The sequence below is a fragment of the Gasterosteus aculeatus genome, chromosome 17 (assembly GCF_964276395.1).
Source record: "Gasterosteus aculeatus chromosome 17, fGasAcu3.hap1.1, whole genome shotgun sequence".
Classification (NCBI taxonomy): Eukaryota; Metazoa; Chordata; class Actinopteri; order Perciformes; family Gasterosteidae; genus Gasterosteus; species Gasterosteus aculeatus.
This window is the reverse complement of record NC_135705.1, coordinates 10,816,307-10,834,757: the sequence shown is the minus strand read 5'-3', so window position 1 is coordinate 10,834,757 and position 18,451 is coordinate 10,816,307. Positions and strand designations below refer to the sequence as shown.

General features: G+C 42.7%; 1 protein-coding gene across 5 annotated transcripts in view; it reads right to left on the bottom strand.

Moving 5' to 3' along the window:
• Nucleotides 1-18,451, bottom strand: part of dip2bb (disco-interacting protein 2 homolog Bb) — a 30,341-nt gene that overhangs the window by 11,241 nt on the left and 649 nt on the right. For 2 of the 5 annotated variants that reach the window (XM_040202802.2, XM_040202806.2), the window contains exons 2-15: nt 7,891-7,962; nt 6,919-7,071; nt 3,581-3,706; nt 3,079-3,474; nt 2,708-2,860; nt 2,558-2,575; nt 2,035-2,154; nt 1,361-1,558; nt 1,160-1,251; nt 949-1,059; nt 724-847; nt 464-573; nt 232-334; nt 87-151 (exon numbers count right to left, since the gene is read on the bottom strand). In XM_040202802.2, coding sequence (XP_040058736.2) covers nt 87-151; nt 232-334; nt 464-573; nt 724-847; nt 949-1,059; nt 1,160-1,251; nt 1,361-1,558; nt 2,035-2,154; nt 2,558-2,575; nt 2,708-2,860; nt 3,079-3,474; nt 3,581-3,706; nt 6,919-7,071; nt 7,891-7,962 — 1,841 coding nt within the window. Of the gene's footprint in view, nt 1-86; nt 152-231; nt 335-463; nt 574-723; nt 848-948; nt 1,060-1,159; nt 1,252-1,360; nt 1,559-2,034; nt 2,155-2,557; nt 2,576-2,707; nt 2,861-3,078; nt 3,475-3,580; nt 3,707-6,532; nt 6,675-6,918; nt 7,072-7,890; nt 7,963-18,451 lie in introns of those variants that run through there. The other 3 variants (XM_040202804.2, XM_040202807.2, XM_040202808.2) reach the window with 2 other exon arrangements.

Sequence of the window (18,451 nt, the reverse complement as noted above, 5' to 3'; positions counted from 1 at the left end):
AGCAGCTAATATAATGTGATATTCTTTTTTTGGTTCTTTTTTTAATTTTGTTTTAAAATTACAAAAAGAGAAAAAAACACATTTACCGTAAGAACTCCGTGCCACAGGCCCATATCCTTTTTGAAGTCCAGGACATTCACCAGCGTTTCCCCTTTAAAGACACACGTGACTTTAGACAATTACGTTGATGAGGACAGCTTCGATGGTGCACGACGATGACTCTTCCCCCACCTTCACTGTAGTTGCATGCCTGCGTCAGCGCCTGGCAGTGGGTCAACATGGCTACTTTAGACACAGCCACACCCACAACTGTGCCATCTTTACTTGCCTTGTACTGAACAGAGAGGAAACACAAGAGTGAGTGTGAATACCTTTGTCAACGTCCAGGTCAACTATATTTTCTCTTTAAGAGCAGTAACTGGTTATTAGAATCAGCCGACCTACCAGTAAGCAGCTTTGTTACCTCTATATATGACGGGTCGGTGTTGGCAGTGGGGATGTGTGGTTGCCAGTCTTTGGAAGGCTTGGTCAGGTATTTTGTGTCCGTCACCACCCACTTTAGTCGAGGCCAGCCTGTCAGAGAAAAAAAGGCATCAATGAAATCAAGTGAAATGATTCAAATTAAAACACACAGTACATTCTACAGTCTGAAGGTTACCTGGTATGTTTTTTACAGAACTATTTAACAAAGTAGTTTTAATAAAGATAAATGACAGAGCAAACCTTTGAACTGCAGTATTTCCCCGGTCGGTGTTTTGGGTAAACCCTTCAGACAGATCTCACTAGTCAGAGCCAGACCAACACCACAGCTACCGAGCAGAAACCCCACCTGGCAGATCCCTGCATCCTGAAAACAACACGCACACAAAACACACATGAAAAAACATTCACAGTTAAACATCCAGACATCCGCCCTCACAAAAGCTGCATGTCTGCTGGATTTCTTACTTTGCGAGACAGCGGTACTTCAATAGGTACAGGTATAACTTCAGCTAGCAGGCAGCCGTAGAAGGCTACCCAGAACATCCCAGGGTCACTGTTGGGGTAAACCAGCGCCACCTGCCAAGACATTAAACTGCATTCAGCACCTTGTTGCTGCAAAGCGTAGTATACCTGTTTGCCTCAGCTTGTCGTGCACATTGTGAGCGCGCTCTCTCGCCTTGTCTCCAGGTTTGAGGATTTGCTCGTTCTTGGTGCCCAGCTTGTTCAGGAGAGTGTACGCCAGCTTCACGCTGCGACTCCACAGCTTTCCTGACAGACAGAAGGCGGAGCGGGGAGGAGGTTGTTGAGGAGGGGAGGTTATACGTCTCAGCACTGCCAAAATAAATCTCATGTCACAAAGTAGAGTCCTGTTTCTAACCATATGTCAGTGTATAAAGCGGTTTGCCCGTGATGTCAAGAGCGGTGAGGGCGGGGCTCTTCCCCTGAGTGGCCCCCCAACGGGCCAACGCCGCCTGCAGGGCTGGGGGCCAGTTACTGACCACACCCAGAGGCTCTCCTTTCACCGGCATGATCTGGCGGCCCTCCGGCTTGGGCGTGTTGGGGTCCGGCTGGGGCACTGTGAGAGGCAGAGCATGTATGTAACAGATTAATGAGGTCATTCTAGGATGCTAACAGGACAAAACAAGGCACATGCATCACTGCTGGCTTATACTCTAACGGCGTTTCACTGATTCAGCCTATTGCTTGGCTTTCTCTTTCCTCTGTGTAATGTATGGATCATCCGTGATGGCTTGGGTAAGACTGTGTGCATAGTCTACTTGCATACACAGTACATGTATTCATGTATTCATACTTTTTTGTATATGTTCTAATAGCACTAAGAATTATAGTTATAATCACATAATTAATCATGAGGATTAAACACACACATTATAAATCATTATAAGGTTCACACTACTTTTTGTACTCCAATCGAGTTTAGTACCCAAAATGTATTTATTTTAATATAGATATGTCTGCACAAGTCTTTGAAACTCAGATTTCAGTAAGGGGCCCCTTGCGAGGACTGTCGTTGAAATGTTTCCTGCGTACCTTCCACGATCTCCTCAGCGTCGTCGGTGAAGAACTCGCTGAGGGGAGGCCTCTTGGGCCTCTTCAGGGTGTTGAGCAGCTGCTGGATCTTAGTAGACACTCTGCTGTTCACAGGAACTCCTAACAGGTGGGCGGAGAGGGGCGGTGGCAGGAAACACACGGTCACACACGCGATGGCTTGAACATCGATCGGCACAACACTACACGTCTAAACTTCTTACCATCTCATTGTCTGCTGCTCTTCATCCCATTACACAAGAGACTGTATTCTTTAGTTGAGATTGAATTGCCAATAACATGATTTCATATCTTGTGGGAATGAAAAGCAGCACAAGTAGGTGGCACCAACACGAGGAAAACAGTGAGAGCTTTTGGTTTGGGATCACACGTGAGGATTCATTCTGCGTGAGGATTTGGATTTTGTGGCATTTATTAGTCATTCGCTAAAAACGAGGGGGGAGAGTAAGGGTGAAACAGCAGACACAGAAGGCTACAGACATTAAACATTAAGGTGTTTCCTTACTCTGGATATTACCTCTTGCTATCAGGTAGTCAATATGACAGGGCAGAGAAAGATCAAGAAGAGAAGACAGCAGTAAAGTGTGATTAATGGTACATCACTGTTGAAGGGCAACACTTATTTTGAAGAGAAATTTGTGTGTGTGGTCGTTACCGTCCGCGGTCTCCATCATGCTCGAGCGGCTCTGTCCACGGCTCATCCCTCGGACCACAGCGTTCGAGGGCAGGTCAACCCGTGGACCTCTCGATGGAGGGGCCACAGCTGTCACATCTGGAGGGGGGGCACTGTTTTCTGATGGAGCTGCAGCTGAAGCGGGGGATGACAGTCAGGAATGAAGCCATCCTCAAGTTTCACTTTGCCTTCTAATAACAATAGCTGGCACTGGATATTAAACAGTTAAAATATAGCAAAATATAGGATTCTTTTGGAGTTAAACTTTCAGTGGGACGGCCTCTACATTATAAACTCGCACTAATAACAAAATTGGTGTCCATGAACATCTTAGTCATACATTTGGGTCTCACCTATGCGACTGTGAGCCAGCATGCCCGTGATAGCTGCAGTGTGGGCTGAGGGCTGAGGCTGGTGCTGAGGCTGAGGCTGGTGCTGAGGCTGGTGCTGAGGCTGGAGCTGAGGCTGGTGCTGAGGCTGGAGCTGAGGCTGGTAGTGAGGCTGATACAGAGGTTGGTACTGCGGCTTGTACTGCGGCTGAGGCTGAGACTTAGGCTGGCTCTGAGGCTGCGGCTTGGCCTCTCCGTGTGACAAGGTGGAGGAAGCTGAGGAGGAGGTGGAGGAGCCCTGGACAGTGCGGTTGATCCAAGAGTCCGGGCTCTGCAGGTTGGGATTGACCACAAGCGAAGTGGGGACCACGGATGACTGCCTGCGCGCAGACGTTTCATCTTCAGATCCTGATGAGGAGTCTGAGAGCAAGAGAGAGAGAGAGATGTAATATTCAGCTCGATATCCTCCTAACTCAATGTCAATAATTGTAACAACGAAGCAGGAGGCCTCTCCTTCCCGTCCTACCTGGTGGTGTGCGCGTTTCGATGGGAGATGGGACATAAGTGGAGCGTCGTTTAGTGGGCATGGGCAGGGACATCTTCTCCTCCTTATGTTTAGCCAGGGCAGCTTGTACTGCCTCCGAATGGATGTCTGCACAGACACAAAACAAAAAACCTTTTTGAGCGTGGAACTCGCCTTTGCGTTTGATTCAACGCAACAATTAAACAAAAACAATGAAAACAGTTCAAACAACAATACAAAAATGCCTAATTTTCTAAATAACTGCTTTTTGAATAATGTTATGATTGAACGTGTTGTCAGTGCTCCAAAGCAGTGGCTCTAAAAAAAAACCCTAAAAGCCCTTGCCAAAAAATATGGTCAGTAGGGTATTTAAGTTTAAATCGTGGTTTTATGACAGGGAAAGGTTCCCGACTTCCTTTTAGGAAAAATTCCCACTGGAGAAAAAGTAGTTCATGCAGTAAATTAATTATAGAATTGAATAGAAGGTTGTGAGAAGAAGAAACAATTGTATTATTTTTTGTTTTCCTGTCATTTTTGTCATTTTTGTCAGCAAACAGTGAGCCAGTTTCAGTGAGATATGTCGACAAAAAAAACATTTAATCCTTAAAGGATGCCTGTTTTTCCACTGAAAGCGGAAACCACAAGATAGACAAACAGGGTTTTAACCCACACACTTGCCTACACAGTGTAATAAGTACAGATATGCTCTCACTTGATGACACCCACGGGGACATTATAAAAGACCATGTGAACAGCCACACATTTAGACTAAAACATGCAACAAAAGCCCACTCACTGACAGAGCCCACGTGTATTTACTCAGGGGAGACAGATTCCATTGAACACATTTAAATAAACCATCAGGCACGGATCGTCACACAGCGGCAGACGGGTCATAATTACATAACTGGCTTTCGGTTGAAGAGATCGCTCTGCACTAAATCAACTTCATAATGTCCAATTGTCACACAGGGACGTCGGGAGAGGCCGACCTCTTACACATGAGGGCCGTCTCCGTGGCGATAAGCACGGTGGATTGTGCGGTGGGTTTTACATCAGCTCCTGATGAATGGGCATCTTTCATGAATACCTCTTTGGTTTACTATTATGCTACCTATGTGGAACATGAACGTGTAGCTGTAGATATTGTATTTTGGAGAATGAGGGGAGGCAATGAGAGGTAATTCAAAGGCTTTAAACTATATTGACAGCCCATAATAATAATATTTTAAAGAACTTGCTGTGTTTTGTCATTTGCTCACTATTATGTGTTAGGTGTCTTTTAAAACGTTCTATTTGTTAGCAATGATAGCAGCGTAGCTCTGGGGACCCCATTGGTTGTCTGACTAAAGTTTCTCATCAACTTTGCCACGTGCAAACATTTATAGTTCTAAGTAAGAGGAGGAAGCCTAGACGTTGGTGATCCTCTGACCTTTCCTTTAGTGCCATCAGGTCAAATTTTGGATTTGTCAAATTCCTCGCTTTATAGCTGAAAGCTAGCAACACTGATGACATTCCCAACAACCACAGCTGTGATTTTGGTAAAGCGTTAATATATAAATACAGTAGGTTTGTGAAGTTCAGATTTAAAACATCACAGTAATCATTACACCTGCGTAACATCAGTTGCTGGCATTGTCATTGTAAGCATGTTAGCATGCTGATTTAGCAGCTGGCGCGGCCGTGGTCTCTGAGCTGTAGCCTGCTGGTTTGTATTAGCTAGACTTTCATAAACTGTGTGTTCATCTCAATCAATCTTATCTAGTATCTCTTCAAAAAGTGCCACTGTGGAAGAAAATTGTAGTGTTCATGAGACTACATTTACTTACTTAGATAAATTATATTAAATTATTAGAATACCACAATAAATCCCATTTATTAGAAGTAAAAACACAGGTAGGTTTGGGAGGTAGAGCTGCATGGATTAAGTGTATTCATAATTTACAAAACTTGAAAGTGATTCAGCCAAATGGCAGTTATTCTTGTGTTTCAAATGTCAATGTGTGGATATCACAGAGTAAACTATTGATTGTATTAGAAGCAATGAATAAATGAGTGAGGGAAAGACCCTTCACTGATGATGGATGACCGGCCTTTCTGCTTCCTCTGAAGGCAGCTTAGTGCTTTATCAGAGCACCACTTGCAACTGTCTTACACTGTGAACATATCATTGAAAATGCAACACAATGTTAAGGTCAAATCATAATTAAAAGAGAAGCAACACTGCTCTCACACCTTACACTCCTGGAAACGTATACTGTGTGTATGTAGGTATAGATGTATTTGTGGATGTATCTACTTTAAAAAAGCCTCTTGTGGAAAAGGTGTTGTAAAAGGTTTAGTTACAAACACTAAACACAGTGAATCTAGTTCTTGTACATAATTGTGTGCCACAATTCTAATGCCACTGTGATGTCCATATCAAATAAAGGGTAAGGGTTAGGGTTAATAAAATAAATAAATACATAGATGGATGGCTCTTTTATATGGCATAAGGCTCATATTCCTTTCCTTCAAGCTGTCTCCTTCAACCAGTCAGTCCTGGTACATTTTTACTTCTACGCTGCACTTTAAAGCCCAAGACAATGCTGCACTAATTCCATCAGCCCGTTCTTGATATAATGCACAAATCTCAATCATGCATCTATTTTTCAAGCTCTAATCCTCGCTGTGTTGAATCCTTTTCCCCCGATCTCCTTCTGAATCCTTCAATCGGATAATAAAATATTCTGATAAAGTATTCGCTTACTGTTTCGATTTGTCATCGAAGCATCCAGCAGATCAGAACAGATTTGCGATCTGTAACAGGCTGGAGTTTAAGGGTGTTTCCGAGTGAAGAGAATTAAGGAAACAAACAAATTCTGGAGGATGCTTTTACAGATTCAACATAATAACATCCTCTTCATAATGCTCTGCGCCCTTTGACCTTAACTCTACTGCTCTGTTATCTTTTACCCCTTTCAGCAGCGTCGGGTTTTCCCCTCCAGATCAGTATCCCCTCTGTTAACCTCTCACATAGCTAGAGAGTGATGTCACAGACTTCCGAGATTGCTTTCACGGAATAGGGGCCCTTGTAGACCAGCTTCCGAGCTGCAGGGTGTCTCGCTCTCTCACACACACACACACACACACACACACACACACATTTCTTTAATTGGTCCCTTTGAAACAGCCCAGTGTCTGAGTTTCAAAACAGGCTGGCTCAACTACTGCAGCTGAAGCGGTTTACCGTGAAAGCTGTAAAGTCACAAGAAGAACTTACACGTCCTCAGTGCGTAACAGGAGTTTTACATTTGGGGTGAAAGAAGCTGAAAGTATTTTTTTGATGCTGGAGCCCTGACCTGATCTGTAGCGGTCGTCCCTGGTTCCTCCACTGCGATGGGTCTTGCGGGTGCGTCGCTCTCGGTAACGGGACGAGCTGGAGGGAGGAGGGCCGTGACCGGAGGAGGAGCTCGGAGCGGGAGGCTGTCTGTCATTCTGACGGGGTGGCTCAACTGTCAAACGAACACAATAAACATGCTTTTATTTTATTATTAGCACATGAGGATCTTCCTGATCCATCTTGTTGCTGCTGGGGTTAACTAAGGTATAGCGATAAATGGATCAATTGCTATTTAAATTAACTCTACTTAACTTCGGCCTCTTAGAAACAAATCTTTTGATGGTGAAATTCCCATGTCAAAAGTTTTAAAATGGTTATATACTTTTTACAATTTTCTATTCATTTCATTCTATTCTATTATTCAATAATGTACTTAACTTTTACAGGATGTCGGATATTGTGTATGGAATAGATCATGCTTTGACTTGAATTATTTTGGAATTTAAGTTACTGCCCATCTATTGTTTTTCTGTTTTTCTAATTATTATTTTTTACCTGTCAAACAAACCATTTGATTCTTCAAATAGAGACGCAGCTTCCACCAGATTCGGCATACAGGGACAATATCTTATGATTTGTGCTGCACCATCAGTGAGATGAGGGGAGATTAGAAGCGAGATGGCACCACTATGAGGCACCAGTGAGCATTGTCAGGTCTGAATGTATTACATCAGTGCCATTTATAGAGAAACAGTCATTTACATAACATGAAATGCAATATACCTCTTAGGTTATGTTTCCCTCACTTATTCTGCAATGTAATATTTTACAGCCTTTTTTAGTGAACTGACAACTTATAAAAAGACATTGAGGTGAAAATAAATCAATAATGAGAAATGAATAAAGAAAAATGCAATCAGGTTTAAGTGATATTTGAGGGGATACAAGGTCATTCAACCCCCCCCCCAAAACAGAGGAGATGGTTCTTTACCTGGAGTGTGGATGAAGTAGGGTACCAGGAGTTTTGTCCTTTTCTTCTCATATCCCTTCTGTGTTATATCACCTGTAACAGATCATAAAGATGAGTGACCTTTAGATCTTTGGTCATAATGAGGCAAAGGCCGACTTGTATTTAATAGGATGTGAATCCACATCACTTCACTCGTATTGTGAGCAGCACTAACATTCAGTGGTAGTCCATTTCAATTCTGCATTACATAACAGATACTTCTATATGCTTGATAAAACACACAAGAATTGTAAGATCCATCTAAGAAATATCGCTAATGCTTTGGTTAGGAGCAATGTTTTATTGATAACACTCTAGGACTGAGCTGCGTGCTCTGATGAACGCGGTCTATAACCACGTCTTCAAACACAACAGTTGTGATAGAGCAACAGAGAGGAGAGAAACAGGTCAAATAAAAAACAGAACTTGCAAAGGAGATTGAAACACAGATGGATGCACACAGTTGTTTAGTATTCTCCAGAGATGGCTCAGGGCATCAAAGCTGTGGCTATCTTCCAGTCTCAAGTATGACACAAAGAGAAAAACAAAAACAGGACTAAATTTGGAAACGTGCAGAAGCGTGGGCGAGCGAGGGGATGATTCAGAGACGCAGAGAGAGAACAGAAAGGCTTGAAAGCTGAGGGTAAGAAATGTGGGAGACACGCCGAGGAGGAAGTGACAAGAAGTGAGTCACGGTACATCCGACACAGAGAGGAACGGTAAAAGAGCCAAACGCCGCTCCTGTCCCCCCCTGCAAACTGCCCATCTGCAACTCCCTCCAGCCCACCAGACACAACACAGGCCGACTGAGCTCCTCCACCGGCCCCGAAGCGATGCACTGACTCTGCCAAGTTCCACTCAGGGCAAAGCTGTCCGATTTTCGGACACGGACCAAAAATCCTTCTGGAGAGCCTCCACTCATTTTTATCATAGAGTAACTGTGTTGAGCAGCAGTGATTCATTCAGTATGTCTGCTCCGGCTGCTCTCAAACCTCGTCATAGTCCCATGAGACACGTAGCCTACACTAACAGAATGAAAGACAAGCAGAAGAACATGAGCCTGCCGCTGTCTGTCTAAAAACCCCAGGTTGCTATCACTCTCTATGATATTAGCAAGAGATCCCATTTTGTGACCAATGTAACTCCGCCTTATGTATCATCTCCTGGAGATCAGAGGTAATCCCTGAGAAAAAAAAAAAAAAAAGGCCGCTGAGACGCACAGGGATGAAAGATTGAAAGAAACTGATGTTGACTTTTTGGAAATTAGAAATTAGGTGGAGATTTCTCAGTTGAACTGCTGCCAACTACCTACAGCAGGGGTCAGGCCAAGTTTCCCCAAACTGATGGAGAGATGGAGCAGGGACCCCCTATTCTCCAGTTTGGTCCGCTATCTGAGTGAACCGGTGCCCAGCTTGAGGAAGCTCCTGTGGGCAGCTGAATGTGTGAGCTTCTCCATCAATTTATCCGGTCGCTACAATATGTTGGATTCATGTTAATGTGTATTTCAAGACAATAAATACAATTCTGATTCCGTATTGATATGGAGAAACAATTACGAGGGAAATAAAATCTGAACATGCATACTATGGCTGTAATAGTGCAAATCGCACGTTCAATGCATGGCTACTTTAAAGCACTAATTTGTGACTAACTGTGACGTAAGCTGCAATGTTGAGTTCCCGGATCACCGCAATTGAGTTGGTGAGACAAGTCATGATGAAATGTATGTTGCTGATAGGGTTAACGGTCAAAATGAGGAAAATCTGATCCAAATTGCAGTACACCAGATTGATTCCATATTATGAATGAATACACCATGAAAAAAAAATTACAAAAGTTAATCATTAACGAAATCAGATATTCACTAAAAAACACATTTTGTTGTGTTGATAATCTCAGCCCTAATTATAACATATTTACATCTGTAACAGTTCTGCAGAGGAGTAGACAGCCCTGCAATACTTCAACTAACTGCACTACTGAAACATCTGCTCTGATAAACCTACTCAGTACTGACAAGCTGACACAAAATGAGAGTGCTCATGTTTGGGGAATATTGCCTGAGAGCCCACTCCAACAAAATATCTACTTTTTTTCCCCCAAGAAAGGAAGAAAAGCAAACACTTCCATAAGTAATGCATGAACAGTACAGTTGGCCTAGCTCAGTCACATGATTTATTTTTAGCTCATGTGAACAGGCAGTTTCTCTGCAGTGAGATGCACAGAGAGAGAGAGAGAGAGGGAGAGATGGACTTGGTGATGGGGGAGGGGTTGTCGGGGCATTAAATGAATCTCAAAGTAATCACTCTTCCATCTGGATGATTCGAAATTCATCTGGTTTTTTTATGGTCGCACCATCAGATCCACGCTCCAGCAGCCGGAGATGACTTGTGGATGTGAAGCTTTTGTTGTGTGAATGAAGCATTGAGTTGTTCAATTTAAGGGGCGTCTGGTTTGCTAGTTAGGGGCTGGCTACATCTGTAGAAAACAAAAGCACCGCGTGAACTGCTGCGGTTGCCCTACGTTACTTTAGGATGTAGCCAGACTTTCAACAGGCGTTTAACAGAGAATTAAAATGTGCAAATATTGCAAATGGAATATTAGAAAAATTTGAGAATCTGATTCTTGTGCTACAGCTTACATTTGAAAAATTACTTACAAAAAAACCCATACTCTTTTGATTTAACCTATTTCAAACCAAGTTTAACTCACTGTCTCTCAGGGATCCAGTCACGTAATGTGGAGACCACATTAAAGGCTTTGCATGACGCGGTCTCATTTGGACAGATGCAGTGGTGAAGAAGACTACTGCACCTCGGTTTTATTTCCTTAAAATGTGTTAAGAGTAACATCAAAGCTGTGTGTTCACACAGCTCTGTACACTCTCGAACTCGTTAGCCTTGGATTATTTGAATTGCAGTGAGACCCCTCTCTCTCCTTCTTCCCCTCAGGCACTACGTCTGAATAGTAATCAGCTACCAACCTTTATTTTCTCTCCTGTTTTTTTTCCTTCTCCCTCACTCACTCGCTTGCTCAGGACGACAGTTTGAACGCGTTTCGACACCTGCTCGCTGACAATGATCAGACATGTTGAAATAGTGCTGGGAAAACAGGCAATTCCAGCTGGCACCTCATAAAATGATGTTGTTGTTTTTCCGAAAGGATGTGACTGGTTAGAATCGGGTACATTTTATCTGCAGAACAAACCCCTCTACTGAGTCATACCAGCTGCCTCCTCCTACCAGGAAGCCAAGCATCTCCCTCAGCCAAAGATCACCCACTCCCTGTGTCCACACCACGCAGCAGCACACACAACACGCACCTGAACATGTTTCACATGATGTATTGTTTAACTTAGACAACTTTTATGAGTAAGAATGCATAATATATTGCCTTTATGAACACACACACACACACACACACACACACACACACACACACACACACACACACACACAAATACATGGTGGCTGTGAAGGAGAATGATGTCCTGCTCCGCAGTTTTTAATTGTATGTTCTATCACAGTTTTCCGGCTGAGCCGGCAAAACCAAATCCAGCTATATGTTTCTTTATCAGAAACTATTAAAGACTCAATCACCGCATAACACTGTACTCACAATTGAGTTAATTGTCTAGGATTCAGTCAAAGTGAGAGGTGGTTTGACTTCTTTAGCATCCTCTGCGTGTGTAAACCTGCTATCCGTTAGTGAATGGAAGAAAGATCTCAGTGGAGGAACCAACAGCTCAAAGTACATGTCGATACAAGACTGTAAGCGTGCCAACAAGAGGATGCAGATGAATGTGTGAGGGACCTTTAGGGCGATGACCACATTTAGAACGTATTAGATTTCATTAATCCCCTTTAGCATCCATGTTTTAATCTTAACTCTACAGTAATCATTATTTGGTTTAGCTCTTCATTGAAGAGAAAATGTTTGTGGATGGACATCGCCATGGCACCAAACTCCGCCCCCTCGCACATGCAGTGGCACAGGCAATTATTCATTGGGATGGACAGATGTGGCTACTGAACATTGTGGGGAGACACACCAACGCCAAAGCTACAACTGAACTTCTAGAATTGTATTATTCTATCATATTATAAGGAAATTAAGCCAATATAGTGACATACTTCCGTATTCCTATACTTCCTATTTGACAGTTAATATCTATATCTATCTATTGTTTATAAACCAATATCAGCACAGTTAACACTTTCAGTATCCCAACAATCACGTTTTAAGTGTACATGTTAGGCCAATCTTTGTTTTATTTTTTCCTCAGAAAGACAAAGATGTTGATAAAAATGAATCTCATCTAATCTAACTATAGTTTCTTACGACACGTTCATAAGGAGAAGAGATACATACATTTTGATTCGCATAATTAAACTGGTAGGACGAGAATTGGAGCCCTATTACACACACACACACACGCGCGCGCACGTTTTCTTTGCAGGTCTCCGGTGATTCTCTTCCTCGGGAGTAACAAGGAGGGTGTGGCCAACTCAGGTAACAGGGTGATTCATGTTTCACACCCCACATTTCAACATCTCACACACACACACACACACACACACACACACACACACACACACACACACACACACTTAGACCTGAAGAGCAAGTAAAACTAATAACAGGGGATACAAAGCAGGAAAGCAAAAGAGAGCAGTGAGTTAACTGAAAAGAAGACAGTGCCTCCAGTCGTCATCCAGTATTTCTTCTCTGTCTTTGCACAGCCGACAGAATGAAAGAGGGTGTGTATGACACACCTGACACCTTTATACACTTGGCGGTGGCAAAGCTGTTACAAACGCACTGTAACACCTACAAGAGTATATGTTCTTGTGGGACTGAGAAGCTGTGAGTAGACCATGGCATTTGTGTAGACCTTGAAACATGGATGTCTCTGAAGTAGAGAAACATCCTGTTGATGTTTTATGTTTTCTTCAGTTAGCATCAACTAAAATGACTATGTGACATATCTGAGTGAGGGCAAAACGGCGTAAAACACTGCTTCTAAAGCTCAAATATGTTTATTGTTTGGCGCTGTCACTGCAGGAGATCCGGGGAGCCGCAGAGACTGCAGTCAAGTCCAACTGTGCAGCCCACGTCCACACACATGTCTCAGTGTCTCAGGCCAACAATAGCAACGCTCTATGAAGAAAACGCAAAAACAACTTCAAAACACGAAAGCACTTCATTCAAAACATTAGAAACTTCCAGAGCGGACATTTAAAAAGGAATCACCCTCCTCAAACTTAGAAATAGTTTGCAGAAACAGGATGCAGAATGAAATGTAATGCCGTTATAATGATATGATATAATAAATGGGTCTCGTCTGTAAGGGTTTTAACAGCTTAGCAGAGTATTCACTTGTGTCACTGTATGGGCCTCTCTGACATATGGCCGCTCCAATCTGGAAAGGCTTTATGGAGAATAGTTCAAGTGTGTGCGTTTCAGCGTTGTTGGGGGCAGAGAGTGGGGGTCCATGTGGAGCTACATGAGGGAACAGGAGATGCAAGTCCATGGCGTTGATACAGGCCAGGACCATATGATGATGGGGGTCACACAAAATGCATTAAGAAGCAATTAATGAAAGAGATTAAATACATTTACAGAAGGAAGCTGTTTCCCAGTCAAATTAAAAGTTAAAGCACAATAATTCAATATGATACATTTTTCGATGGAATCATCACGTGATTACTAAATTAACATTTTTATTTGTGTTTGTATAGAATAGTATATGTGGTTGTTTCATATAGACGTTGTTTTATTGAATTAGCCCTACAGCAAATCAATGAAGACATTCATTAAGTAAAAATGCAAAATTTAAACTGGTTTCAGCTTAAAAATAGAGACGCTGGAACCAAAGTTCTTTACTTGATAAAAGGTTTATAAAAATAATTGGTGGTTTATTTTGGTGTCATACAGACAAATTATAGAACTTATTGAAATATTAAGCCACTGCCCACTGACATAATCATTACTTGCGATCCTTGTTCATTTACACAGCTGGATTAAATGGCCTCACTGGTGTGCAGAGCCTGAAGCACGTGTTTCAGGTAGTGTGACTGCAGCTACTTCCACTTGCCATTTTTAATAATTTAATGAACAGCACAGTGACCTCACCACTACTCACTCTTCTCCATCCACCACTCTCATTGCTTTGTGTTTCTTTTAGCAAGAAGCTGCAGAAAACAGATAGATCAGAAGGTTGATTTGAACTACTAAAGGGTTTAGTGAAGTGCAGCTTGAGAGCACACCTGCAGTTCACTGTGGACTTGAAAGTGAGGTGGCTCAGGTACCAAGCTGACGTGCGTGTCTGTGCGTGTCTGTGCGCTCACGCCTCATCTAAATTATTCAGTCATTTTTGTACACAGTGCTCCCGATGTATCCTCAGTGTTTGTGCGTGCGAGGGTCTGTGTCTACATTGAAATTAAAAGAGTGCTATATGATACTCATGATGGTTTTAAAAAAAGGAATCCTGCGGTTGTTAATGTGTGTGACATGGGTGGGTCGAGTCTGCGGCCTGGAGCGCTGACTGGTGATTGGAGTACATCTCCTCTGCAACAGCTAATGAGCTTTTAAATAAATAGGCTAACTCAGCTTCCTTCCTGTCCCTGTCAATGTGCACACAAACACACACATAACTGCTTGCGTAAGCTTGCAGACATATATTTGCATGCACAGACACACACACACATTGCTTTCCAGCCTTTCAGCCTGAAGGAGACACTTGATGATTGTTGGCAACTAAACCTATAACAATCGTGTGAATGGTAGTTACTGATGGGCAGGTGTCACTGTGTGTGGTTCTCCTGTCATCAGTGTATGAATGGATGAATGATGTCATGTAGTGTTAAAGCGCTTTGAGTGGTCGGGAGACTAGTGAAGCGCTATACAAGTACAGTCCATTTACCAAGACAAGCATCCAATCCTCAAATTTCAGAGGGCTAAAACTGGTAAATGGATGTCAATTTTGCTAAGTAAATAATAACAAAGAAATCTAGCAAATTGGTTTCCTGACTTTGCAGATTAACTCTTCAATCGAGCTTTTGATACAACGCCCTTATACACATTTTAAGATGCTGCTTTCACAAATACTCAGCAGTGCACTACATTCATCTGCAGTTAAAAATCCCTCAACAATCCCCCTAAAAAATACACTATATATATATATATAAATTGATGAACCATTGTAAAAAAAAGAAAGAAATAGTTGTCAATCAAGGAGTGAAGCACTGAATAACAGCAGCCTGACGGATGGAAAGAAGGCAGCGGTGGTGTCAGGGTGGGTGGGAGAGAGAGAGATCCCCAGCAGCAGTCCTGGCCCAGTGTGACTCACAGGCTAAATGAGCCGGGCGTGTTGCCCCCTGATGCTCTGTGACCTAGATTGAGAGACGCAGGCAGGACTGTAATCTCTAATTTCTCTCTCTCTCTCTCTCTGGAACAGGCTGCCGGGATGAAAACCTGCCTCTCCACAGCGAATGAAGGCTACAGTCAATAGTAAATCCACACATCCACTTATCAGGCTGGACAGAGAACATACAATGACTACACAAAGCTGTGCGATCATTGCAGAATTGTTGGCTTTTCTGCACGTTTGAATGACGTGGGATACATTTATGAGTCATTCATAGGGACTGTGCAGATGTCACGCACCACAGGTCACGTGTCTATCAATTCAAATTGTGACATCTGAGTTTCAACACCAGCATTGCTGTCTGTAGAGCAGCATGGCTCTAAACACAGCGATGACAGTCTTTCTATCGACTGCTGATGGATTATTTTGGAAAAATGGAGATCCTGTGGCTGCTCCCGAGCCCCACAAGTTATTGACCTTTCCCATCTGCCTCCATTATACTTAGTGTTTAGTGCAATCTAGCAAATGCCTCTCAGTCTTTGCTACGATTCAGACTGAAAACCACGTGTGAAACAGTTGTTGCTTCTGCCACACCGATTGTGAGATAAAGAGTACAGTGATCGAAAAGGAATGTGTGGTTAGCTGATGTTGCAGCTACATTATATCTACAAGAAGCTTTTTTTATTCAACAAAATGCAAGAACTCTGAATTGTTAGAAACTGCGTGGACCAAAACTATGCAGATTATCATTTGAAATCAGTACATTTTAATTCTGATGATGTTTTGTATATATATCACTGAATACCTCCGGTAAACTTTTGGTATGAAGTTTACCAAACGCTGATGCCAAACACTGCCTGCTGTCTTCTGTGAACACTCCATCACTATATAAACAGGAGTTGCAGACACTACAATGGCCGCACACTCCCCAGCTGAGCATCTTAAACAGTTGCTGCTCAGTGCTCCAAATTCCAGTCCGGCTCAATCACCAAGTCTTTGATCCCCTCAATGGCTTTCTTTGTGTCTTTACAGTCACGGAGGTTAATGTAGGTGGAACTTCTCCCTCCCTCATACATGCACGCACACACCAACAACCAGTGCTGCAAAAAATAAAAAAACGCTGATGCGTATTTTCGTTAGTTTGTCGCTCGGGGAGTCCCAAGCATCTGGACAACAATGGGGGGATTGTTGCCATGTAAAAGATATCCATGAGAAGGGTTCAGACGGTTTGGAGCGACCGGCTGCTGCTCGTCTCGTCCCGTCAGCGTCGAGCAGACGGGTAACGCACTTTATCGGGCTATGAGATGTGGGTACAGGAGCAGGACATCTGCACAGCACCGGGCCTTTATGTTAGCAGAGGAGTTGTCTACGATCTAAAGTTACAAATGATGGAGCAATCCGAGGAAGGTCAGTCCCCCGCGGGTGTGTCGATTTACCACTTACACTTACACACAGAAGGCCTTCACAAGCGGCTCTGACTTTCACTTTGGCAGCAGTTGGCTCAAAGCTGCAACACAAAAGAAACCCTGAACTGCACGGGGACACATGATTTCATGAGCTCAATCTTGAATTTTATCAATTCTATTAAGTAGAGGGACGTATGGAGAGTATAAAAAGAATAACATTCCAAGATCTCTAAATAAATATTTTGTGGTTTCTTTACTCACAGTAGAACTGATATTTTTTTGGGTGGTCAAAACAAGACATTTGAGGACATTGTCTTGGGCTTAGTTGCAAAAATAATCAGCAGAATTATCCTCAATGACAACAATGATCAATTCATTATAACCACTTCAAGAATTAACATGGATTTTCACTTTTTTATATGTCCCTTGACAGAAAATGCACTGTCATTCGTTTTTACGATATAAGTATTCATGTCTATTTTATGTCACTTGGACATGGTATATTTTTGTTTTGCAGTGTTGGTGCGACTTGAAGAGGCCAATTGAAGATTACACCTTTGGGACTGTGCTCAAGTGATGACTTTTAACAATTCTCTTCAGGAATAATTCACTGATGACGAAAATAGGCAAAAGTCTCAACTTCAATATCCACTTAATAATGTATAGATTCTACAATTTGAAATTGAAAGTTCAATTATTGTTATTTATGAGCAATAATATTAGTCTTCAGTATTCCTAACATGTCTGTTAACCTATGGTTTTACAATTTAATTCCAAATTTGCGCAGAACCAATCCTTTTGTAATCATAACATAAATATGTGTTGTAAATAAATAGTTACTAAACCATACTTACAACCTCCCATTCATTAAAAAAAGCTTTGTAGGACAAATCTTGTTGTGGTCATACAAACGTATATTCCAGTACATGTTGTGCATCCACGGCCTCTCAATAAGTCACTTGAACATACGGTGAACATTCCCTCCTCCATTACCCAGTTTCGTTATGGCACAGTTAATTGGTGTCTATTATCAAGCAGAACACACACTGAACTCTACAGTGGCTCAGATCATATACTCTATATCATGAATGACGTTGCGTCTAGGTAAACCAATACCGGCAAACGACAAGCACCAATTACAGAAATGAGTCTGTGCGCACAGAAAAAACAGGCCTGAGCTTGTTTGAACTTTAAGATACCAAAGTGGAACAAGTGACTGTGACAATCATTGAGATCCACAGTCAGCTGTGCAGGATGACTGCCAGCTAGTTTAAATCACAGCTTCAAACACACATTGAGTTTCACCTGTTCCTCTTAATGAAGAGCCAGTCCAAGGTATCTGTGAGTGTCTGTGTCTGGCATCATTAGGGGGTGGGAGGGGGCATACATATCCCCCCCTTCCTCTCCCATGTTTGGCTCTCCATGAGAAACATAACATTACTCATCCGGCCCCTGGGCACCTGAGAGCCGCACGGCACTTATCAAGCTGCTGCACTGTGATTCACCGTGTGAGGAGGAGACTTGCGTAACAGCCACATTCCCCACAGTCGTTCTCCTAAAACAAATAGCCCTCCTCTATCTGCTGCAGTTTGGGGTTTAAGGCTCTGACTGTTGGAAGGGCGACAGCATTATTTAGTGTCCACCAAAGTCTGAGGCTGCGCACGCACGCACGAAATCGCGCACACACACAGAGAGCCTCGGGGACGACAAACTTGACCCATTTTCCCCGACAGGAGTGTGTGTGCTCTTATAGCTGAGGATAAGCAAC